Raw genomic sequence first — 25,615 nt, 5'->3', positions numbered from 1 at the left:
TCTTTATCGCTGCGAGCCCGGAACTTTCCAGTAAAGAACGGCACGCGCGTTATCAGCATAGAACAGTTTACACCCTTTTGAGTGCCCCTTCTGATAACGCGCGTGCCGTTCGTTACCGGAAAGTTCCGGGCTCGCAGCGATAAAGAAAGGAAACGCATCAAGGCAGATGACGATTATTGTTGTGTGGCAGAAGGGGCACGCCAAAGGGTGTAATCTGTTCTTAGAGTGAACTGTTCTATGCTGATAACGGGCATGCCGTTCGTTACTGGAAAGTACCGGGCTCGCAGCGTTAAAGAAAGGAAACGCATCAAGGCAGATAACGATTATTGTTGTGTGGCAGAAGGGGCAAGCCAAAGGGTGTAACTTTGCCTAAGAGTGTAGAGTGTATGTGTAGTTGCTCTTGCTGCTTTTATTTATATAATAAATAAAAATAGTTGGAAAATTTTTTTGATTGTGTGTTAGATAAAAAGCAGATGAAATATTTTTGCTGAACTTTTTTTTGTTTTTGACAATTTCGGGCTATATTTTTATCTATTGCGTTTGGCTACTTTTGGGCTATTATTGTGCCGAGATTTGGCGGGTCATTCTGTGAGCACCTGGCAACCCTGCACTCCTGCACTACCCTGCGGCGTTCTTCGAGAGCGAAATGAGCTCAAACACAAGCACTCAACAACAGCAGCTCGTGAACAAACTCGAGGATTTCGAATTCCCATACTGCGACGATGTCGCGAAGTACGAGAAGATCGCCAAGATCGGTCAGGGAACGTTCGGGCAAGTTTTTCTGTTCTTCCCTTGCTATTCTGCGAAGTTTCGATCGAGTCGCATCGTGGAAGACGACGAAGCCTGTCACACTGTCGTTCGAACGCATTATTGTTGTGCATAATACGACAAACCGGGTCTACGTTTGCACTTTCTTTCGTTTCTGGTAGCCCCTAGGCGCGTACTGTAGATATTCTGCCACCTGATTTTTTTTCTTTAAGTATTCGATTAGACATACCTCTGTTTCTTTTTTTTTTCGCAGCGAGGTGTTCAAAGCCGGACACAAACAGACAAAGAAGCTGGTCGCCCTCAAAAAGGTGCTCATGGAAAACGAAAAGGAAGGCGTAAGTGGCCGCATCTATTCCTTGCACTTTTCACTCGAATTTGTGGTGGGCACGTGTCACTTGAGTGAGGCAACAGCAGTGCATGCCGTTGTGTCGCTTGCGATGAGTCGTATGCCTTGGCCGTGCAGTGTGCTCACAACACCGATTGTCGCGTTTCTCTGGCCCAGTTTCCCATTACTGCATTGCGTGAGATTAAGATCCTGCAGCTCCTCAAGCACGAGAACGTGGTCAACCTGATCGAGATCTGTCGCACAAAAGGTAAGTGCGTGATTAGGCGCTTCTAAAGAGGCATTTGGCGACGCGAGCGATTCGATGTAGCCAAAACGTGCAGTCACGTTGGTGGATGTACTGAAGACTGCTGATACGCACTGCCCGACGCTCCGACTCGGGTAGAGTCGTTGCCTTCTTTCTACCTCAAGCGGGTTGAACGACCCGAAGACATCTCGCATTATCTGGGAGCCCTCGTCAGACAACGGTGACTAGAAGTGGCGGTGTCCATTCGGCGAAGCACGTGCTTGAGGCCGTGCGACGCGCGTCTTGCAGCTTTAATGACGTCATACGCTGTTAAGAATAGCTTTTTAAGAGGAGAACGGTTTCTATATAGCATAAAGGCCACGCGGAGGAAAGGACAGTACACACAACTGCTGTACACTAAATGTTGAGCCAACACAAGCGGCCTGATTTGACAGATTTGGTAGAGCAAATGCAATGTTTGTGTTTGCCACTCTTCATGGCAAGTTTAAAAAAAAGCCTTTCAAGTTCGTTGCCAGGAAGGTATAAAGTATAAACCCCGTGTAAACAATCTTGTCCGTGACGGTAACAAGCAACGTGATGTAGATAACTGTCACGTCCACCCGTTGCCCACAATTAGAAATCCACAAGAGCAACAACTTTGAGCCACGTCTCCCCGGGGTTTCCTGTATGAGGGCTGAAATTAAGTACCGCAACTGGCCTGGTGCATGCTCTAAAAATTGCTTTGCTGTACAGAGCTGCACGAAATATTTCTGAAGGTCTATTGGTCGGTTTTCTTCACATGTCTCATAATTTGGTTGTTTGCTTGTTCTGCGTGACGGCTAGTAGTATGTAACTGATGTACTGTACATCCTGTTCTGGCATCGCGCTATTGGGTAGTCGCTCATAGCACTTCCGGACAATGAGCGATCTGTTCAAGTGACGGCCTATTTCGTTACTCACTGCAGGCGCGCACATAATCGCTCACATGGGGTTTGAGCTTAAAAAATGGCCATTGCATGGAATACAAAGTAATGTTAATACTTTGCAGCATCGGTGTTACATTTTTCTTAGACCTTGAAACTGTGTCTTTCACACAGTCTCCCATAAACAAGGGCAGTGACTTCTGTAGTTATGAGTTGCAGGTCGTCCTAGTCTCTCTTATGATACGGCCTGTGCACAGTGTTTGGGGGACTGTTTGGGAGAACAGGATTCTCGTTTCGCTTTTTGTGTATGTAAAGAACAGGTGGTTCAGTGGTGGATGATACGTTGATGATGCTGGCTGTTGCTCCTACCCACCATTGACTGCCTCATCTTTGGTGGGTAGTGCTGACATTATAGCTTCCTGCAAAGCGTATCATTTCTTCATTTATATCGTGAAGGGTTGTCTTTGTATGAATTTTTTTTCCAACCTTGAAATGAATTTCGAGTTCAAACTTGGAACTGTAATTGAACATTGCATAGTGGATGCAAACCGGTGCACAGGCAAACAGGAACAGAAAGCAAGAATGACACTTGATAGACACTTCATTGTCATCTGAGTACTCTGTATGTTATCGTTTGTACAGCTGTCCTCTTCTGGTATTTTTATATTTAAGATCCTACTCCACCCTACTCTGTAGTGCCTAAGGCATCTCTTTGACCTTAAAACATACTGGCTGAATGTTTACTTGTTTCATTGCGGGAAGCATACTAGAAATTACTAGTGTGCTTGGGTTTCTGGTGTGCTTCAAAATGAATTTCATCAGCCAATAAGCATTTGTTCATCGTTGGATTGTTGCATCCCTTGTGTGCAGCTGGTTTGCACATGACATCACAGCCACCACGTCATTGGTGAGCCGTTCACAGTCACCACTGTGCCATTAGGTGTGAGGAGACTATATTAAGAAACAGGTTTTCAGTGCACCGGCTGTTTCTTCCTACCACTGGCAGCAGTGAAATAAGTGTGAGCCATCTGTTGAGTGTGTTTTTGTTGACATCTGTTTTTTGTCCTGCACAGCAACCCCTTTCAACCGCTGCAAGGCCACATTCTATTTGGTTTTTGACTTCTGCGAGCACGACTTGGCAGGTCTGCTCAGCAACATCAATGTCAAGTTTTCACTGGGTGAGATCAAGAAGGTTATGCAGCAGCTTCTCAATGGCCTCTACTTCATTCATAGCAACAAGGTGGGTACTGGAAAGTCTGCTTGAAATACACTGCCACTGGATGAGCATTTCTCACTTTTTTGATGGTGAAAAGTGCTTGCAGTGGGAGTGCCATGTGCCTTGCTTTTGGTCCCTCAACCCCTGTGTTGGGCTGTGAGTGAGCTTTGTGATGTCTTGAAAACATGGGGAATGCCATGCTTTTTGCAGCTACTGTGCGTGTAAACACGTTAAAACTACTGTATACAGTCACCGATGGATTTTTCCGACTCCAAAATTTCAGACGATGGATATTCTGGACTTTATAAATGTACCGTCAGGGTTCCCATAGAGCTAATGCATTTTCGCGACCAATTTTTCAGACACATTTAAGCCCCAAAGTTAGATGTTGTGGACTAAATTTTTATTTATTTATTACAATACGCTCGGGGCCAGCAGCGGCATTATAGAGGGGGTGGGTGGAAAAGAAAATACAGCAGAAATCATAGTGCAGATGCCTGTTCAATGATATGCTTGGTGATGGCTGTCTTGAAGGATGGCGTGTCTTCAATGCAGGCAATAAGGTGGTTCCACTCTGTGCTAGTTTTCTAAAAAGCACATTTGTTTTGCAGCTAGGGATAGCAACTTAATGCGGATGATCAACACGTGATGATATATATGATGGAATTGAAGAAAAAAATTCCTGTTTTAGTGTCTGGTTATGAAAGAACATGCTGCGGAAAAGACTAAGGCGTGCAATTTTTCTACAAATTGCAAGATTAGTTAGACCAAGTTTTGATTTCATTAAAGAAACACTTGCTGTGCGAGAATAATTCTAAAGAATGAAGCAAGCTTAGCGATTCTGAACAGATTCTATAGCGTCAATTGAAGTGAGTTGTACGGGGTCCCATATAGATGATGCATATTCTAGTTTAGGCCGTGTTAGTGTTTGATACAAAAGCAACTTCAAATGGGATGGAGCCTGGGAGAAGTTTCTGCGCATGTAGCCAACGGTGCAGTTCGCATTGTTAGTGACCTAGTCGATGTGCATGCGCCATGATAGGTTAGTAATGCGAACACCAAGATATTTATAAGATAGGACAGTCTCTAGTGAAACTCCGTTGATCTTGTAATCAAACGTTTTGGACGAATTAGATTGGCGTGAAATGGATATAACTTTACACTTAGATGGGTTAAGAACCATACACCAAAGCTCACACCAATTAAATACGCTGTCAAGATCACACTGAAGGGCACAACTATCATTAGGGTCATTTATTGCACAAAAAAGAACACAGTCATCAGCAAAAAGCTTAAGGGAAGAGTTAATTCCAATTGAAAGATCATTAATATAAATTTGAAAGAGTAAAGGACTGAAAACAGCACCTTGGGGAACACCAGATGTTATGGCACATGGTGATAACGAGTCGTTAGCTGATACAAACTGAGAGCGGTTAGTCAAGAAACATTCAATCCATTTGAAAAGATTTGGGTCAATATTCAGGGAAGTAATTTTAAGGAGTAATTGATGTGACACCTTATCGAAAGCCTTAGCAAAGTTTAGAAAGATACAGTCGGTTAGCAAACCACTATCTAAAGACGATGCTAAGATATTAGTGAATGACAAGAGTTGTTGTGCAAGAAAAATTCTTTCAAAAACCGCGCTGACAAGAACTGAAAAACGAGTTGCTTTCAAGAAAAGAAACGAGATTAGAGTATTATAATGTGCTCTAGAAGTTTACAGGGAATGCTTGTTAATGAAATAGGCCTGTAGTGAAGAGGAGAATTCGGAATACCTTGTTTGAAGAGTGGAACCACCCTCGCTACCTTCCACTCAGCCGGCATTGTGGCACCACAATTTTGTAGCGATGCCTTTTCCTGATGCTTACGCGTTTCAGCGCTTTTCGCGTTTGGGAGTGGCCATGTTCGACGCGGAGCGTCTCTTGACCACTCACGAATGTGAAAAGCGCGAAAGGCATTAGCATCTGGAAAAGGTATCGCTACGAAATCGCGGCCCTGGTATGCTATCCATGTTCCCACCACGACAATGGTTCCCAGAAATCAATGGCAAATGGCCATCAAGGTTATACAAGTTGCGATGAGGTGCAAGGAAGGCGAGGCGGCATGATCTCTACAGCAACCATCTAAGAACTGTGATAGTTGGCATGGTTGCGTTGCAAAAGTTTCACTAGCACCTAGATTTCGTGATGGTCCTACAAGTTGGAAAAAAAACATGTTTATCAAGCAATTACGGCAAATTGAAATTCTAGCTATCTAGCAAGATTCAGTGTGTGCAAATTATTCCAAGATTTCAGGATTGAATGAAATGTTGTAAAAGAAGTTGTTTATAGTATATTATATATATATATATACTATATACCAAGATTTTAAGAAAATTCTTTTGTGGATCTTAAAAATTGCTCGTGATATAGGATAGCTTGTTTGCATGACTTCAGCTAAGCTACTTGGGGAAGCAGATGTTACAACAGTCTATAACGATCTATTGGTTACAGTGACCACATTTCAGTATATTTATGATTTTCTGACCCTGTCTGTTAAAACTGCTTCCAGATATAATAAATGTTTTTTAAATCGCCAAACTGTTACAAAGAACGCTTTGATCCCGGACACTGTAAAGAGAGGTTCTAAATTATTGGGTTTTATGTGCCAAAACCACTTTCTGATTATGAGGCACGTCGTAGTGGAGGACTACGGAAATTTTGACCACCTGGGGTTCTTTAATGTGCACCTAAATCTAAGTACACAGGTGTTTTTCGCATTTCGCCTCCATCGAAGTGCGGCCACTGTGGCCGGGATTCGATCCCGCGACCTCGTGCTCAGCAGCCGAACACCATAGCCACTGAGCAACCACGGCGGGTTAAAGAGAGGTTGCACATGAAGTACCGACGCACATAAGCGTGGCCAAAGTGGGTGCATGGCAGTGCACACCTTGCTCCAGTCCAACTGTGACAATGATATGGCCTTTGAGATGAGTGAGCGACCGCCGCGTGCGGATATTGGAAGCCGCAAAGGTCGCCTCTAGGGAGGAGAAGGAGGCATACTGTACAGCAGAAACAGCATAGTCCAGGGCATGTGCCGCTGCGATATTGAATGGCACAACTGTGGCAATGTTGTTTTTGTGCAAATGTCCACCATGTGCACTACACCTATTTCAACGATTTGAATTGACCATCTGTCCTTCCACCACGGAATAAACAGCCGCTCAAGTGTTCCTGTCATTACTATGGATATTCACATGGCCCAAGTCGGTGCGCTGCTGCCACGCAATCGAGAGTGTCAGGTTAGGGGACGCAAACAGCTCCCAAGTGTTGGGGGATGCAACTCCGCTGTGGCCCCTTCGCGCTCTTTTTGTGCTCACTTTGGGTTCTTTTAAACGCCTGGTGGTTTGTGTCCCCCAACGGTTGGGTGCTGTTTGCGTCCCCTAACTGAAAGCTCTCTAATGTGGCAAAGGATAGGCAATTACTACGCTGTTATCAGGAGATCACGGTTCGGCTATGCTTTGTTTACGCGTTGCTGATTGCTGATAACGGTTCGCGGTGGTGTTCCGCCTTCGAACGTTGCATTTTTTTTAACCCGAAGCGACATGGATGACGTAATTTTATGTCTCTTGTGTGGCTGATGCGCAGTCGTAATGCCTAGACCACGATGTCTGAAACCTTCGCAGAATGGCGGCATGCCGCAATAGTTCTGAAGTTTACGCTTCTGGCTAACTAGAATGCTTCGATCTCTTATGCAGAATACGGTTATGTCCTGCTGGTATCAAAATATATCTCAAGCTCTTGAATAAAAAATGGCGGCTGTGCTTGCAGTATTAAAATTACAGGTGATCAGAACCGAGCGCTGTTTTTAAATGGCTATACAACGCTGCATTGTGTTATTTAGATGGACGTTTCTAATGGAAACTTGCAGCTAGGCTCGGGAATGCACTGGGAACAAAAATGGCACTGAGAATATGGTTTCCGGATGAAATTCCTGCTGAATTGTAACTGCTGACGTCAGGTTCAGTGCAGTTAATTTTTGGACGTCATTAAGGGCGAGTCCATAATTACCGATATACCAAACACCACTTTTCACGGAACTATCGAGTTCATTATAAATGGATTCAACTGTAATGTAAAACGGTGTCTGCCATTACTATAGGATCGCTTTTTGAGGCCTTAATTCTTGTGCATTATGACTCAAATCTTGCGTGGCAGTTCCTATCCCATTGATGCCTAGTGACTGTGGAGGAAATGAATAAACTAGGAGGAAGCATTACACCACGCAGCTATCCTTAGCAAGCCAACTTTCTGTGAAGTTCGCTTTGCCTTTACTTTCTTCCGTGCCTCCGATGGTCATCCCATGCATGACCCTGTGGTTCGCAGATTAAGCTTGGTGTGCTTTATCCCAGTTGGTCTTTATCAATGTGCACTTGTTTGGGTGCTTTGCAAGTCGCCCTGTGCACATTATTCCCTGATGTGTTTGTGCAACATTGGTTGTTTATTCCTACTTACACGTTTGTTGTCTTCATGGCAACATGTGAGCACGGCAGCCACATATTTGTTGCACCCATTATTTTGTCTCAACAGCATGCGCTGAGCGGTATCATTTCATGATCGTGTGTAGGGTCAACTTTTTCCAGCTTCAATTTTATCGTGTGACACTCCCTTCCACTTCCCTTCCTCCATGGTACGTAGTGAGAAACTGGTGAGTTAAACAACTTCACTTGTTTCTCAAGCTACAGAAAGAGTGTGCCACAGTAGATTCAGTTGGATTCTAGAAATTGCACTTGAAATGCACTCCACTACTTTAGGCCCTCATTGTGTAGCAACTGTATTCTCGCTAGCACATCCAGGAATGAACTCATCTACTGCTTTTCCTCTTCTGCAAGCGTTCACTGGTGGGCATAGTGCGATGCAATTTGTTCATTGCAGTCTATGCCTTCTGTCGACACGTTCTAAAGCCTGTGTGGTGTTTTGTCTTATCTGTACTTCGTTTGTGCTGCAGTAAAAGGGCTAGTTTAGGACGGTGTGAGTTTTCGTGAGTGGTTAACCCCCTAGAATGCATACACCACGATGAATCTACCAACTAGCCCAAATTTCACTTCTTCAGACAGCATAGTCCGAGAGTTTTGCTAAAGCAGCCACGGCCAGCAGAATATGATGATTCTAATCCAGTCCATTTCCTTTGTGCACTTTGTCACTGCTGCTGGCAGCATTCTGCCTCAACATGAGGCTGTCACACTCGCACATTGCAACTAACATGAGCATGCACCTTCAAAGAAAGGATCGAGGTTCGAAGGATCGAGGACCTCGGCGAGCGTGGAGCTCTGCAAATGTGCAATGCAAAAGAGCAATAATGGCGCCAGTGTCCCACTGAAATAAAGGGGTGGAGTCTGCATCGCCATACTAATCACCACAAATTGTGTATATGAGCAACGCCTTTATTCTTGAGTTTATCACCGTGCATAATACCGTGTTGGCCATGCACCTTCAGAACTGTGTGGTCGTCGTCCATGATCGTGTTGATTGCAACCACTTTTTGTCCTATGGAGGAAGTTTCGTTCCCAGCTGTTGAGGCAATCAGTAGTGTCGTTTTGACTCTGTGCAAAGCAATCAAGGATGAAGAGCGCCGGCTACATTGTGATGGATGAACAATCTGTTGGCGACCAGCACACTGGCGAAAAAATAATCGAAATGTGTGCGCCGTAGTGAAAAGCATGTCTCAAATGATGCGTGGCCACACTACGAAAGAAGTCATGAGGCCATCCAAGTTGCAAGTGTGAATCAGACACGAGATAAGAATTTCAGCTTCCACTCTGCTTTTATGCAAAATAGGAAGTGGATTTGCTAATTCATTAAGTAAATAAAAACGTGTTGACGTAGTAAGCATTTGTTTGTTGTTTCCTTAATCCCCTGAATAATTCGACAACCAGTTAATTTAAACATTTTTTTCAGTCCCTCGAAATCCGAACCAATGAGGCAACAAGCAAACAGGCATCAAGTACTTGCTAGTTTTCCACATGATGTCGAGAAGCTTTTCTGCCTTTTTCTGTCATTCTCTAAACTGACAACAGCTCTACATATCTTGCTGAATAATAAGTTTGCTTGTACATACTAATAATCAAGGCAAGGAAGGCACAAAACAAAGCACCTTATCTGCTTTACGGTTCTGCTGATATTCCAGATCCATTCTTTCTGGTGTTTTTCGATTGGAATGTTGTAAAATTTAATGCCTTTATTACTTTTGCTATTGTTAAAACACCCTGGTACACAGCACGTAAAACTAACCTTCGATGAGCATGGATGAAAGTCTATTCACTCAATAAAATTACTCAATTACGCAAAATAAAAGCAGAGCCCAGCGGAGACTGGGACTACTGGGAACACAAGGCACTGCCTTTGAGGCTGCCACAGTGGTGGCATAGTGAAACTGCTCGTGATATTGCTCTATTGGATCACAGGGCATGACATAAGGAAACATGTCTTACTTGGGGGAATGTCGTCGTAGCCCTTGAGGTAGTTGAGTGGCAATAATGACAAGCACTGAACACGAGAGGCAAGTGGCAAAATATGTGAACGTGCATCTCTTTGACCTCAATGCTCCAGTCTTCGAACATTCGCATGTCTTGTCAGCTTGTGTCACTGTGGCCTGCTGAGCTGGTCTGTGTTGCTTGCAGCCCTTGTACTTCTCGCAAGCGCTCGTGGTGCATCACACTCTTTGTGTCGATACCGCACTAAGCAGAGTCGGCGGCAAGTGCTAGCTTGGACTTTTGAATGCACCTCAGCCCCTGTAGGCGAACCATTGTTCAGCGTGGCACTCCACCTGCATTTCTGCACTGTTGGGCTCGGTGGTCGCCGAGTGTGCTTTGTGCATTTAAGAGCAGTATATTATCTTGTTGCATAGTGGCCTACTCGGTAAAATCATTTACTGTTCGAGACGTCTCTTTCCTCAGAGGGAGCTTCATGCATGCGGCAAAATGCCAGCCTGGCCTTTTGGCCAATTTACCAACGCCTCGTGGGGAGACATTCGAGGAGCCCACAAGTTGTACAAGCATATTGGGAGAAAATGTTCAAAACCTACTGGGAACCAAACACTGTGCCTTCTCCACCAAGTGCAGCCGAAACTTGGGTCAAAGGAAAAGAGAAAAGGCAAAGAAAATGGCCTGACAGTGTCGGCTTGCGAATGCTCACCGTGCGACATCATGCTCCCTTCTAGTTCTTATTTGTTCTATGGAGTTGCTTCTATGGAACAAGATTTCTGGAGGAAAAACTGGCACTGAAATTGCGGAACATACATGGAAATGACCAGGAGTGCTTGAATTCTTAAAAATATGATTTGGCATCTATTTTTTGACAAAGAACATTGGAACCTTCATTTATCTTTGTGGTTCACTTGTGTTGCTTGCTAACCTGAATAAGCACTGTGACATCGCTAGTGGCCCAAGCGAGTGTAGATTGTAAACTATAATAATTAATCATTTTATTAAATAGTGCAAGGGACACATGAAGTAATTGAAATGTTTGTTAGTAAATCACACCTGGGACGTCGTGCTCGAAAGCACACCACCATAGCCACTCAGCTACTGTGATGGGTTTGTTGGTTCCCCTCGCTGCACAAAGATGTACAGAACCTGTGCCGATGGAACATTGGACATTTGGGGTGGAGTAAGAGTTGTAAATGCAATGGCCAAATGAGATATTGTTGGTCATTTGCTTTTGGGGATGCAGTTACTTTGACATGGCTAGCACTAGGCGCGTGAGCGCCTGCAAGTGGCAACATTTCTGGCACTGTGGCAAACATGCTGTCGCCCGTAGACGCCGGTGTGTCCCATGCTTGTCACACAGTCTTGCGAAACTACTGTATCCCTGAACGCAAATGGGTGAGAGTACTGTGCCACAATTTTTAACTCTAGATAGGGCTGTGTCGTTTGACCATATTGTGTTGCATCCTGCGCAGATCCTGCACCGTGACATGAAGGCAGCCAACATCCTCATCACCAAGGCTGGCGTGCTGAAGCTCGCCGACTTTGGACTGGCCAGGGCCTTCTCCTTGAGCAAGACTGGGCAGCCCAACCGTTATACCAACCGGGTGGTCACGCTGTGGTACCGTCCCCCCGAGCTGCTGCTGGGCGAGCGCAACTACGGTCCCCCCGTGGACATGTGGGGCGCTGGCTGTATCATGGCCGAGATGTGGACCCGCTCGCCCATCATGCAGGGCAACACAGAGCAGCACCAGATCAGCCTCATCAGCCAGCTGTGCGGCTCGCTCACACCTGACGTCTGGCCCGGTGTGGAGAAGCTCGAGTTGTACGCCAAGCTCAACCTGCCCAAGGGACAGAAGCGCAAAGTCAAGGAACGGCTCAAGGCAAGCGTGCCTCCCTTGGTTGCTCTTTGATGTACTACAGCTGCAACAGAAAAGGGTTAGCGCAAGTGACCGATGACCGAAGCAGGGAAATCGCAACATGCGGCAGAATGCCAGCACGATCCACGCTTGAAAGTGTTTCAAAAATCCATGTATGGAACTCTCATTATCTGCGTGCTCATGTACAAGAGCACCGCATGTTACGATTTCCCTGCTCTGGTCACTTGTGCTAATCCTTTTCCATTGCAGCTGTACATTCACTATGGGTGCACGAGTATTGAAAATTTCGAGTAGGAATCAAATAGTCATTGCTATTTGATTCATATTTCATTTGACATTCAGTACAGTCGCCGACCGTTTATTTGGACCTCACGGGGACTGCGGAAATGTCCGAATAAACAGGTGTCCGGAAAAGCAGATTAAGAAAAAAAAAATTAAATCCTTTATTTCCACGCACTTATTCGGGCTCGACAGTAGGCTTGAAGAAACCGTGAATGTGCCGTTGCACGCTGTTCCATTTATGCGCAATAAGATAAGCCTGAATCTCGGAGAGCACAGTCACTGCTTGTACATGCTCCGCATGCGACGGCAGTGTAGCACATAGTGCGTCATCTTCCGACTCGGAGTCGTCGTCCGGCGGCGCAGCAGAAACCGGACGAATGATCTCGCCGTCATCCAGTTCTGCGCATGTCAGTACAGCAGTATCGGCACCTGTGAAACTGTCAAATGAGACGGTGTCCGGAATTGCAATGCAACCACTGCGCAGGTCTCGGCAGAACATTTTCGGCGTCAGTGGGGAGCACATCGGAAGGCGACAAATCCTAGGCCTCCCGGCACCCGCTTGCCGGCATTCCCCAGCGCAGTCTGCGCGGGCACTGTCGGCGCCATTAGACACTTGACGCGATTCCGTATGCCACGTTGCATCACCGCAACCTCGACGCAGCACACAAAGCAAACACCACCATGCCGACACCAGTCGCACAAACGAAAAACGTGGCCTACTCGCAGCGTCGTGCACGAAGAAACAAATCAGCTGCTGGATTATCTTGACATGGCTTACTAAGCTGAAACCGGAACTGCTGTAGAGCCACTGTATCGAACCAGGCAGAAATGATGATGATGAGCGGGGATTTGCAGTAGCGCCACTTCGTGGGGCAGCAAGGAAGCTCCGTTCAAAACAAAAATGGCGTTCAAGTCTAACCATGCACCGTTCAGAGTCGGTGCAAGGTGTCCGAACTTTCGGCAGTTGTTATACATTATGGTCTATGGGGAGAATGGCGGTGCTGCGAAGCAGACCGAATAATCGAGCATGTCCGAATTTTTGGAGTCCGGAAAATCGGTTGGCGACTCTATTTGAAAGAGGGCGAAAGCCAGGTACAACCGGCGACTATTCTGCATTATTCTGCTGCAGTGGGGACTACAGTTGGTGGGGAGAGGCACTAGTTGCTAAATGAGTGCACGAGGCAGATAACCTCTCTTCAATAATTTTTGGACATGATGATGGGACAAATGGACACTAATGGCGTCCATAATTTGACCTTTCGGCAAGCTATGAATTTGTTTTCTTGGCTTAGGTAAAGTGATTACTTGGACAATCTCGCCAAACAATGTAGGGTGCTGTAGTATTTCATGTTAGTAACACCGAGGGCATGCAGGCTATATGTAGGCTGTAGGGCATGTGAGCTGACGTGCCGTTTCTGTGTTTCGCTACTGTCATTGTCATGGTGTGCTTTGTACGATTTGTTGTTTACAAGCTCCTCATTTGATTAGGAGTCTCATTGTGAATGGCATTGCACATAGGGCTCATTCACACCGGCGACTGACAGTGGTCGCGCGACCAGTCGCAAATGGTCGCAAACGGTCGCATTTTTGAAAGGCGACCATTTTGGGCCAGTCGCTCTCTGCGCGATTTTTCAGTCGCGCGACCGTGGTCGCAAAACTGATAAACCAATCAGCGGCGCACCGGAAGTGATCTTTCATGTGTCTACATCTGGCTTCCTCCCGTGTCGTGGCAAATACAAAGTCCACGCCACCATGGAAGCTGCTGCGTGTTCGTCGGCGTAGCTGATAGAGGCCGTTAAGCAGTACCCGTACCTGTACAACAAGCTGCACCCATCATTCAAAGACCACAACAAGAAGGACGTCGCATGGACCGAGATCGGAAACATGTTCGGCATCTCCTGTAAGTACTTCAAGCGAAAGTGCAATATGGTTTGGGGTTTGCAAATATGGAAGAGGCGCGTTGCAGGGCATTTTTCAATGCTAATGTATTTCCGCTTATGAAACGTCCGTGTGTGGTCAGATCGACATTGTTCCCCGGGCGCAGAACCTTATTAATCGGGAAAAGCAACGCTACAAAGTCGCGGCCCAATGCTTGACTGTATGATCGCTTCCTGTTTATTTTGTGTACGCACGCACTTCCTGCCAGCTTAGCTTATATCCTCTGTTACTTGCACGTCTTTAAGGAACTTAGCTTGAACGATGGAGCCTCGCGGGTGTGTTCATGAGTGAAGGAAACAGTGTGGTGGCAACGTGTGGTTTGCACTGGCATTTCGTACGCTATTATAAAGAAATTTGCGAATCTGCACGGCTAGACATATTTCAACGTTTTTTGCGATTTACATAAGCGTTGCGAAAAAGATAAATATTGCGGCTAACACACTACGAAGAAAAGGAGAGAAGAGGCTTCTTTATAGCATACTTTATTTCGTGTGGTCTCATGTTGCTGTCAACATATAATTGCTTATTTATTTTGCAGAAACCCTTGCAGAGAAAAAATTTAAAAACTTGAGAGACATTTTCAAGAGGAAGCAACAGGAGGTGCGCGACAAGCAGCGTAGTGGTGCAGGAGTGGTTGATGTCCCCACCGTCAAATGGCCCCACTTCGAGGCCATGCTGAAATTAACGGAGGTGGCATCAGAACCTGTGGTGTAAGTTTATTTTGTTGTAATAAACAGTTTATTTCATGCCTGCAAACGCACAGGCAAAGGAAAGTTTCACAGGAGACATGCATGCTCAGCATACATTCAAATGGTGTTTGCACTGGCAGGCAATGGACAATAAAAAAATTTCTGTAGCCTCAAATTAACTTAGTTATTGCAAGCAAAGCATTATTTCCATATACTCATTACTATAGGTTGCACCTCTGTATAGTCGGAAGTTGAACTCTTAGCAATTTTCAAAGGAAAAATTAATCTACAAGTCACACCGGAGTGAGACTGTACTGTAATTTGGTCGGCATGATGGAACATGATTAGGTATGCATGCTTGTACACTAATTTCAAAATGCTATGCTTAAGTTCACTAAATTTCTGTAAAAATTTTTAGGAGCTGCTAATTCTAGCGGCAAAGAAAGTTCAGCCAACACTCCTCACAGTGTGCAAAACGAACGCTTAAGCATTGGGCTTCTTGGAGAATGCTATTGGAGAAAGATGCCAACGAAGGCATCTTTCTCTGTCACAGCTATACTAGTCAGAGCTACTTCAGCTGGCAGCATTGCTGAGTCACCGTCGTTGATGTCTCTAACTTTTACAAGGTGTTGACCTCCCTGGCACTACGGCTGCATCGTAGAGTGCTCAGGATAAAAACCCACCTATATTGGTTTCGTTATCGTGCATGGTTTTATGCTATATAAGTCTCGTCATTGCACAACACGCTCGGACGAAACCTTGCAAAAAGAAACTTTTTATTGTCCAAAAAATACAGTGGCCCTTGAACACCTGCATGTCATGGCATTAAGATGTACAAGACCTATAAATTTAATAAGCTGGATCATGCCACAATAATCAGGTTTGCGACGGTGAACTTCTTTCAGAGTACTGTGCAGCATGGAGGACACTCGATCAAGGTAACGTATAAATTGCAGCCTACATTTAAGATAGGCATAAACTATGTAGTTTCTGCCCTGCAATGGGTGACCGTAACGTAAAGCTAACCGTAAGTGGAACCTTCACAACTTTACAAAATTGTACTTATCAGGGTAAAAAGTGCTAATTCACAACATTTCAAAACATAGCTTCTATGCTGGTACATCTCGTACTATTTTTTTTCTTTATGATACCTCACAGGCCCTGAAGAGCATGGGCGAGAGGGACATATCAATATAAATACAGTACAGAAATAATAAATCAGAGCAACGGTGCAATAGACGCAGCACAAGGCAAATACATAAAAGGAATATAAAGTTAACTGAAAAAGGGCATAAAAATAACAATAATATGAAGATTGAGAAACGAAACAAAAGCAAAAATGGCAAGGAATTATAACCAAGTACAAGTCAAAAAGTAGTAAAAATAGAACACCATTTAGAGCAACTGAAAGAGTAGTACAACAGAAAACATTAAGAATGTTGTTTTCTTAAAAGGTGAACAGAAATACACATCACTTATTATACCACAGCATGTGCATAATGTGAGTAGGCATGAATGACTGGCAGGCAGCTGACCACATGTAGCAAGGTCATATGTAAAAGGTTGCTCTTCCACTGTCATTGCAGCCGAGCAGAAGTAACAGATGGCAGCCAACCAGGGGTTTCCTCGGTCGCCATGGAAGCAGACACGGAGACCTGCAGTTCTGCGTAAAAAAAAATTTAAATTTAACATACTGTTAACACGATCATGTTTGTGTGGATTACTGCATGAAATGTAATTTCCATGTTTATTAGCTGTCTGAATTCACAGAAGTACTGAGAAAGGCACCAGGTTTTTCAGAGGTTATGCTTAATGACGCAATGATGTTGAATCAGCTGTGCTGTAATAGTGGTTTCTTTTGCAGAGATTACAGCGAAGACATAGGAGAGGAGCCAGCGCAGATACCATCAGTGCTAATGTGAGCAAAGATCATAAAGTTCCAGCAATCAGCAACGCTTAATAATTCTTGCATGACATCATTCTTCTTGTACAACATAACACGCTATGCTTCACTGCCTGCTGTGCTGTAATAGTGGTTGATTTTGCAGAGATGCCACAGAACAAACACCTGTGGAAACAGTAGAGGCGCCACCAGCAAAACGGTATGTGAGCAATGTTTTCAATTTTCTACGAATAAGAAACCCTTTGAAGTGCTTGCAAGAATGCATTTCTTTTTACAACCTAACACTACGCTTTACTGCCTGCAGCCCGAGGACATCAAAGAATCGCAAACAAACTGAAGGTTCGAGGTGAGAGACGTGTGATGTTTACCGAACATAAATCTACAAACATTTTAGGCAACAAAGCTGCACATGCCACCAAGTGCAAGAAATCGCATGTGCCTGGAGCATGAGTACTGATGCATCCAAGATGACATACCGTACTTCCTCTACAGCCATGCAGGTGAGAGTGCAAGCCACGAGGCTGTTGTGAAAGCCTGTATGGAGCATCTAGCGGAACTAAGGGAGCATAAAACCACAAACAAAAGGGATGACATTGCTTATTTTGCGCTGAGAACTGATGCGCGCCTGCGGGCACTGCCAATTCATGTAGCGCAAGACCTGATGCACCTAATGGAGTCAATGATATATCAAGCAGAAGTGGAAAATAGGAACACCAGCAATTGAAAGGAACATTTACCTTGGGTGCTGTTACACATTCTAGTCATAATCATCATCAGCATATATTTAGGTTATTTTTTTGTATGTTCCTCATACTTTTCTTCATAGTATTGTGAAATCTTTCTTTTTTGAAACAGTGCCTTACAGTAACCTTTTTTAGTGATCTGTGGTGAGGTTTGTAGTTATATTATCACCACACAGCCTGAAATATTAAGGAATATTTTAAGCTGCTACTGCAACTGTTGCAACTTTTTTTTACCAATTATTGCCTTGTATTCGAGGTGTCATTGTGATATTTCTGCACGTGTGCCTTTGTCAAACATAGACGAAAATGCAATACTTTTATGTGTCCAAGTAAGACATATGTGATATTTTAATTTCAAGGATTAACTTCGTATGACACTCCCATTACTTGTTTCCCTGTGCATTTGTGATGTTTCCTGCACAAGGAATTCCTATGTAAAGTGCGAGTGTTTGTTATGAATAAACTTATTTGACAACACACCTTGTGCAGTTCAAGTACTGGTGACCACTTTATCTTGCCAGGGAACTTGGCCGGCTGTGATGAAGTGGTGTGCCAGCTTGTCCCGAACTTCTTTTGCATACCTATAAACATAATATGCCAGGTTTAATTTGCCTGCCTTTCAAAATTTCTAACAGCAAACATATTTTGAAATACAAGTAACCATCGCACCGAGCAGCGTGACACCCAGTAGACTTTGATGGCAAGAGAACACCACTGGCTGATTCCTCCTCCCTCCAGCTGCCAGGAGAAAGTCGCCCTTCCCAGTCCTTGCCGTTGGCAGAACCTGGCGGGCAGTATGCAGCACAAGAGGCTGATGACTCCTTCATCAAAAAATTGTGCAGCACTATGCAGGCTCCCACATATCTATTCATATTGTCGGTCTTGGCTTTAAATGGTCGCCGCAGAATTCTCCACCATTGTGCCAGGATTCCAAAGGCGTTTTCGATGACTCGCCGGGCCCTGCTCAAGCGGTAGTTGAAAACTTGCCGCTTGTGCGTCTCGCATGAGTCTTCATGCAGTGCTGCAAAAAAAAGCGTTTATCAATGAAGTGAGGAAAAATGCACAATTGGTGTTTTAATAAAAATTCATCACTATAACACAGTAAAACTGCTGCAATGCAGTATGGCATACCCTGTGGCAAAAACGACATGTAATGTGAAATATTCAGAGTGCATTGCACAGCACAGCGTCTCTCTTTTGTGATGCTAAGCCTGCCATTAATGCGCTTCTCTCTCTTTTTGGAAACCTTCTTCTGTGCACAAATGAGCGCTAGTAACACCAAAAATAACATATGTAACCTCTCATAATGTTGCTTTGTTTTTTTCCCTTTGAAGAAGATCTGAAATTAGCGAATGTAAGTGTGGTGGATTTCACAGCTTTTTCGCACAGTTTAGTTTTATCTCCATAGCCTATCACACAAATAAGTTTCTTTGTCAAACAGCTAATAGCATAACAGACAGAAACATATATTCAGTAATATGCTGTGCACCTACTCCGTCTTGGGTCTGGCCGCATCCTGTATTCCTTGAGCGGGAAGGCCTCATCGCCAACAAGGAAGTATGGGAGAAGCCCCTCACTCCCAACAGGCCTTGGCGGTGGCAGCCCTAGTGTCCCTCTGGCAATCTCTTTCTGCAGAGTGGACCTCTAAAAAATGCCGCCGTCACACTCGCTGCCGCTGTGGCCAATTTCCACATACAGGAACCTGCACAGAAACAGTGCGATAGCAAAAAACTTACATGTGATAAGTATGAAATAGAAAGTGACATGCAGAGGTAATTGTGATAAACACTCTGTCTGAAGTGCATCACATAGCCACTTAAAATGTGCAATGTGCACAACACATTCAGTGTGTGCTGATGCACATGCATTTTTGCATATCACCATCTATGATGGATATTTTTTTACTGCTACGTGATACTTCATAAACATACAAACCTGTCATTACAATTTAAGGAGCTGGATGTTTACCGTCTTGAAATGCCACTACCACTAACGTTTAGTAAAGATTGGGATGCAAGGACCCAGTCTCGCCTGTACTGTGCATCGCAGACAGCAAGGAGCGATTTGCTGAATGAACCCTTGTAGTTGTGGTCAAGGGTTCCAGAATTCGCGGGGCACTCAACATTCACGTGTTTCCCATCAATGGCCCCGACGCAGTGTGGCATATTCCAGCGCTCCTCAAACGCTGTGGATACCTGCAGCATAAGAGCCATTCCATGGCCATTTCATATCAGGCAAATAATGTTTGATGTGGTTTCTTTTATTAAATATGCCAAACAAGTAGTACAAACAAGCAATACGTTACAAATCATTCTTACGAAACACCTAGTGAAGTAAGTATCGCGTACCTTGAGCCATTCATCAGCGCCTTGCGGATGCTGAAGATACAGTGGCTTCAACACAGTCCACAGAGCGTCGGACACTGATGACACAATGCCACATATAGTCGATCTGGCCACCAGGAAGTTGTACGACATGTCCCGCTGCTTCTCTCCTGTAGCCAAGAACCTGTCAAGCCAATGAAATGTACTTTTTTATTAAGACAGGAATGTACAGCCATCTTTTTTTCCACCCTAATTCTATGAAAGCTTTGGGAACTTGGAATAACTGTACTGCGAATGTATTTTCTAGCACTATTTGTTGAGACATATATTCAAAGTGGTGCAAAGTAATGTTTCTTAAAAATAATAGCACATTACTGCCCAAATCCAACTGTGCAAGGGGCTATTCAGAGGTTATTAATTATGTACCTCACCAATCGCCAATACAGAACTTTGCTATTTCTCGTGAAATCAATGCATGCTCCGTCATGCAAGCAACAACCTTGAGTGCCATAATTATCTCCCCCAGCCTAATGAAAAAAGAAATCCAACGTATAAAGTGTACTTAAATCGGTTTGTGTATAAAAAAAAAGCGTCGGACTTGCTTTGACCTCACATAAATGTTCATGGCTCGTGTTGTGGCTTCTTTACATGCGAAGCATACGCACACGTGATTTATACTATTCTTCAGATGACATGCATTTTACCTGATGGTCATGGCTAGGCGATCATGAGCCGAGACTGCAGGCCTGTAGTTGTTTTCCTTCGTGATGCTGGGGCGCAGCAATTCCAGCAACGTGTCGAATGTGCTGGGCGGCATTCGAAGGAAGCTAAACAGCAGCAAAAGAAAGCACGCAAGTTATGCCCCGATTCCCAGACACCGCAAACTTTACAACTTACTCTCGATAATACTCCTCGTCATGCGCGCGGAGTTCGGGCAGGAGGCGACTTGCGTGGCCGGCCACTTCTCGCGAACGGAGGCACGGGCGCACCCACCAGCGTCGCTTTTTTTTCGGAGGCTTCCGCGCTGCCAGGGCTGACACCACGGCTGAGCTCATCAGCGCACTGATGACGTCTTCCTCTTCGCTCGAATCTAAATACATGGCTGATGGCGGCAGACGAGCGAAGAGCGCGCGCGAACTGCGTAGATTCCGAGAGTTCTCGCTGAGAACGGTAATCTTCAGGATTGCGACTTGCGGGTCGCGCTCAGCTGGGCTTGCCGGTGTGAACATCAGTCGCCTTCGGTCACTTTCTGGTTGCGCGACCTCCTCAAGTCGCTGGTGTGAATGAGCCCATACAGTGCGCATCACCCTTGTGTAGAGCACGGGAACGGCAGCCACCAGGGTGTTCCGGAGGCAGCCGGCGACGTCTAACAGTAGCTGCTGGGCTTGACATAAATGTCTGGGCACACCCTTGTGTAGAGCCGCCGTTCGCACGCTCTACACAAGGGTGTCGCGCACTGTACATAATTTTCTTTTCTTTTTTTACTAAGCGCATGTCACGCTTTATATTTCATTTCGTTTAGAAATTATTTGGTCTTAAATTGTACATTCGAAAGTTGCTTTCGTCAGAAGTTTACTCAGAAAATTTTGCTATTTAAACACCCCTAATGTTCACCACCCGTGTACTTCGTTTTAAGTGCACGTTAAAGAACCCCAGGTAGTCCAAATTATTCCAAAGTCCCCCACTATGGCGTGTCTCATAATCAGATTGTGGTTTTGACAGGTAAAACCCCATATTTAAATTTTTTTTTGGGGGGGGACACATAGTGCACTCATGGCTGATTTATGTGCATATAGTATTTGTTTGCTACTACCTCATTATGAATGTGCGTTTCATCGATCTATAACTAGCTTCAAGAGAAAGGTGCCCCCTTAAAATTGCCTACATGCCCTGTGTGTTACTAAAAACCACATTTTTCTACAGCAAAATTTGTTTGTCAGCTATTTAGTTCTCGATGAATAAGTTGTGTTGTTGCATCAACCAGAGGGCACACTCTTGTGGCTCCATGCTTTGTAAATGGCTTTGTAATGTAAAAGGCCAAATATTCCATACAAACCCTGCGAGCGCCATGCTGACTACTGTTGAAAAATCTGCAGGCTGCATGTTTAATACCTTAGGGTTGATCTCTTTTGGGGATATCACTAATAGGGGCCCTGAAACACTTTTTATTGAGGTCAAGAAATGCATTTGATGTTAAATTAGACTACTTCAGAAATGTATTGCATCAAAAAGTACTTCAATGTGGTAAGCAGAAGCGGAGTTATCGGCAATCAAAGGTTACCTTTGATCCCCTTCACAATGCTGCCGCTCCTTCTTCGATGCCGTTCACTGCGAAGGTTCACTGCAAAGGTCACCATGGTGCACAGTTCAAATTTGAATTCGGATATTCACGCAGACACCACTATTTCTGACTTTGACGCCTACAATGCGCCAAACTCGGAGGTTGTTCCTGAACTTATGGTTGAGTTCACGGTGTCTTATCCCTTAGCTGCCATAGCGTACGAGATAGCTACACACGGCTGTCTTTTCTCGCATCAAGTGGCACGAGTAGCACACATTTCCTTTCGCCCTTATCTCTATGGCGAACACACAATTTACAAGTGTCGAACGAAACGTTTATCTTCGCTCGTGTGAGTATGGCGGCAGCGCGCACATCAGGTAAGTGATGGATGTCGCACTGTGGACTCGCATTGTAAGAATTCCTAATGTAACGAGTATGATGGAGACACACATCGAAGGTGAACAACTCGGAAAGCAGACATGTTCTAGTCGGACATTGGCGCTCAGGCCGGCTCGCCCCGTGCCTGGATCCACGTCACTCACAGAGACCACTGAGCATGCGGTTGTCCTCAGCGAGCGGACTCATCGCGGTGGCTGTGCTATCTACGCTTTGTAGCAGATGCAGCTTCGTGCAACTGTGTTCAACATTTTGCTATGTGCACGGTGGGGCTGGAGTGCGCACTCGCTCACGTGCTCAAATCTGGCCATGCTGCGTAGTGGGGGCTGGCATTGTCCTGGACAGGCTTGACTGATGGATAGTAGACACATACAAATTGCACATTTGGTAGTGCTGTCAATAGCTCAATGTGAAGCAATGTCTGCCAAGGTGTCTAGTCAGAAGCAACTAGGAGTGCGTGCGCACTGGCAAGTGTACATGGAATTAGTGAGACCCGACGGCTATGAAACCAATAAGCAGTGTGGCCAAAGTTTAATTCCTGTGCGGGCAACCAAGCATGAGTAGACGATAGTCGGGTTCTTCCAGAAGTACCTATGTATTATATGTAACTAAATAGCCTGTTTATTAAACTGTGTCCATAAATGTGCATAGTAACAGTCGGAAGAAGCGCACTCATCCCATCTATGGTAATCTTGCACATGACATATGCAAGGTGCCAGAGGCTTTGAAACGGGTGAGGAAGTCGTTTGAAAAGAGTGTTTGAGAAAAAGGTAATGTTGCGCTGTGCTTGTGTGCTCCACATGCCCCACACGACCGCAAAATTTGGCTGAGATGTTCACAGCAGCGCGTGCTGTGCACGGTCTGTGTTTTTTCACCAATGCCAAGGGGTGGTTTCGAACTCCTTTATAGTGGATGCTGAAACTGGACGTCAGTGGGCAGAATGTCGGACTTTCCGTTAAGGCCTGATGCGACGTCGTGCACATGCAAAAGTGACCGATCAAGAGTAGGCCCTGCTTTCAGATTTTGTAGTGTTGTTGTGGGACCGCTAGTGCATATTGGCTTTGAAACTCCATCACTTGTGCAGTATGTAATCGAGGCCTTCTTTGTCCATTTGCAGGCATACGTGAAGGACCCCTATGCACTGGACCTACTGGACAAGTTACTGCACCTGGACCCGAGCAAGCGGTGCGACAGCGACAGTGCGCTCAACCATGACTTCTTCTGGACAGACCCGATGCCATGCGACCTGGCCAAGATGCTGTCACAGCACACGCAGTCCATGTTTGAGTACCTTGCACCCCCACGGCGTCGGGTAATGCAGCAGCAGCCACCACAGGGGCCACATCACCCACCCAAGGTGCCTTCCGCTTCCGACGGGCAGTACCACGACCGCGTCTTCTGACCCGAGCCCAGCTGCTGTGCCTAGCCCTTCACTCCGTCTTTCTGTCTGGTGTGCTTCTCCAGGCTTTTGTCTGCAAACTTTCTGGCATGGCCCGTGTGTGTCACCAAAATAGAGGTCTCCGGAAGCAGTATCATTTTCCAAAGAGCTCTCTCGGCCACCTGCGAGACTCTGGACGCATTGTCATCGTATATGTGCAGCGGTCAGTGTTGCCCCAGGCAGGGAGCCATCAGTGTCTGTGCAGCTGCAATATTGGGACAGCCTCACTGCTCGAGCAGCTATGACACTTGAACTCATGACCAGAGCTAGCTGCACATGGCTACATTTTACGAGGGAGCTTGTTTACTCTCACTACATGTGCAGAACAATGTGTGTGCGTCTGACTTGCATCATAGTGGACACCGTTATTGTCTTGTGGCAGAGAGTGATGCACGACTACATCTTTATTCCAAGACAGCCAGGTGCCATCTGATCACAGGGTGCCGTTGCTGTGCTCGCGCGCATCTGTCATTGCGCGCTCTCCAGAAGCATCAATGACAGCAGTCAGACATGTATCTTTGGCTGCACCTGTACACCTGCGTGCCAGCGTGTAAGCTGGTTTTGTGATGACTTTTTTTTCAAAGTTGCACTAGGCAGCACTGCAAGTGCGGACCATTTTTAGTGCCTGTGAAGAGCAATTTGTTGTTATTTTTGTGCATGCGAGTGTTTATGTTGTCACTTTTTTTTAGACCAGTATGCTTGGCATGCTTGGCATGGATTTTTCTAGGTGACTGAGACCAGTTCAGGTTGTACTATAGAGATTGTGTCGGTTTAATCTTGTTTTTGCTGTCTCGGTTATTCTCTCATTTCCCATTGCATAGTGCAGGCAGCCTACAGCAGTATTTCATTGCCACATTGGGCAGGCCGTTGTTGTGTTAGCATGAACGAAGCAATCGTTGTGTGTGATCACACGCATCATAATTCTTTGGTGTGTTATAATGCAATGCGCTGCTGCTCTTCATTCCATTGCAGTTAAAGGACTGCCTCAACTGTCAAGTGCACGCAAAATATGAAATGGAGCAGTAGCGACTTTTTACCGTCGTTGCTGCAATTTTTTTTTTTTTTTGTGTCTATGCTGTTCTCACCTGTGCATGCCGTTTGCTTAGCAAACGTAACATACCAAAGTGAAGCTGTGGGAATGAAAAAGTGTGGTTACTTTTCCCTTTCGAGCCTCTTTAGAGACATGCAATTGTGCTCAGATTTTTCTGCTGTGCGAATGTGGAGCGAATGTGGAGGCACATTGTTTTGTCTCAGTCCTGTGCACGTGTGAGCTGCTAGCTGAGGAGTCTGCACTGCATTTGGCTATGAGGCAGTTTTCTGTGTAGTGGAAGGTTATTCTTGCACACTTCATTCATCATGCTTTCTTTTGGGGAGAATTATGTGGAGCAGGCTGTTATTAAAAATGAAAAATTCACTGGGTTCTCCTTTTTTTGCCTCTCACAAAGCTGAATGCTGTGTGCAGTGTTATCTGTAAAAAATATTAGCACCTGTATACCGGCTTTCTCTGCTTCTAAATGTGACCAAGAATTTTAAAAAATAACATAGAATTAAGAAAATGGTGATCACTGTTTGTTGATGGGCATTGTTCATGCCTTGGTTCTTATTTTTAAATTGTACCAAGTTTCATTACCTCACTTTTATTAATTTACCTAACTGATAAGGCATCAGTGCAAAAGCAGTGGAGGATGTCGTGAAATTACGGATAACAGCGTTCAAAGAGGAGCCCTAGGTCTTCTGTTGTTTTTTTCTGCAACAAAGAAAGCTTGCGACAATGTCCAGCACTGTTCCAGCTTATCGCACTG

At 45.1% G+C, this 25,615-nt stretch overlaps 2 protein-coding genes and 1 long non-coding RNA gene across 4 annotated transcripts; 2 read left to right on the top strand and 1 right to left on the bottom strand.

Annotated features, from left to right (window-relative positions):
- The first annotated feature begins 582 nt into the window (after positions 1-582).
- Positions 583-25,227, top strand: Cdk9 (Cyclin-dependent kinase 9). The gene is made up of 6 exons (XM_050166884.3): positions 583-771; positions 1,022-1,103; positions 1,271-1,361; positions 3,334-3,500; positions 11,415-11,822; positions 23,493-25,227. Exons 1-6 carry the CDS (start codon positions 647-649, stop codon positions 23,775-23,777), a joined length of 1,158 nt encoding a protein of 385 aa, XP_050022841.1. The 5' UTR covers positions 583-646; the 3' UTR covers positions 23,778-25,227.
- LOC129381237 (uncharacterized) lies at positions 11,835-17,844 on the top strand. 2 transcript variants are annotated; one of them, XM_055063940.2, is made up of 8 exons: positions 11,835-14,001; positions 14,578-14,749; positions 15,634-15,666; positions 16,315-16,395; positions 16,593-16,646; positions 16,777-16,830; positions 16,936-16,977; positions 17,124-17,844. In XM_055063940.2, exons 2-8 carry the CDS (start codon positions 14,712-14,714, stop codon positions 17,353-17,355), a joined length of 534 nt encoding a protein of 177 aa, XP_054919915.2. In that variant the 5' UTR covers positions 11,835-14,001; positions 14,578-14,711; the 3' UTR covers positions 17,356-17,844. The 2 variants fall into 2 exon arrangements, with proteins under 2 accessions (XP_054919915.2, XP_054919916.2); XM_055063941.2 differs by lacking the exon at positions 15,634-15,666.
- LOC129381238 (uncharacterized) lies at positions 16,303-19,860 on the bottom strand. The gene is made up of 5 exons (XR_008609454.2): positions 19,723-19,860; positions 18,868-19,076; positions 18,044-18,395; positions 17,855-17,955; positions 16,303-16,391 (listed from the first exon to the last, which is right to left on the bottom strand). It is a non-coding gene; the product is annotated as an uncharacterized lncRNA (long non-coding RNA).
- Positions 25,228-25,615: the final 388 nt, after the last annotated feature.

The sequence above is a fragment of the Dermacentor andersoni genome, chromosome 1 (assembly GCF_023375885.2).
Source record: "Dermacentor andersoni chromosome 1, qqDerAnde1_hic_scaffold, whole genome shotgun sequence".
Classification (NCBI taxonomy): Eukaryota; Metazoa; Arthropoda; class Arachnida; order Ixodida; family Ixodidae; genus Dermacentor; species Dermacentor andersoni.
The sequence above is the reverse complement of the archived record's forward strand: the minus strand, read 5'-3'. Positions and strand labels throughout refer to the sequence as shown.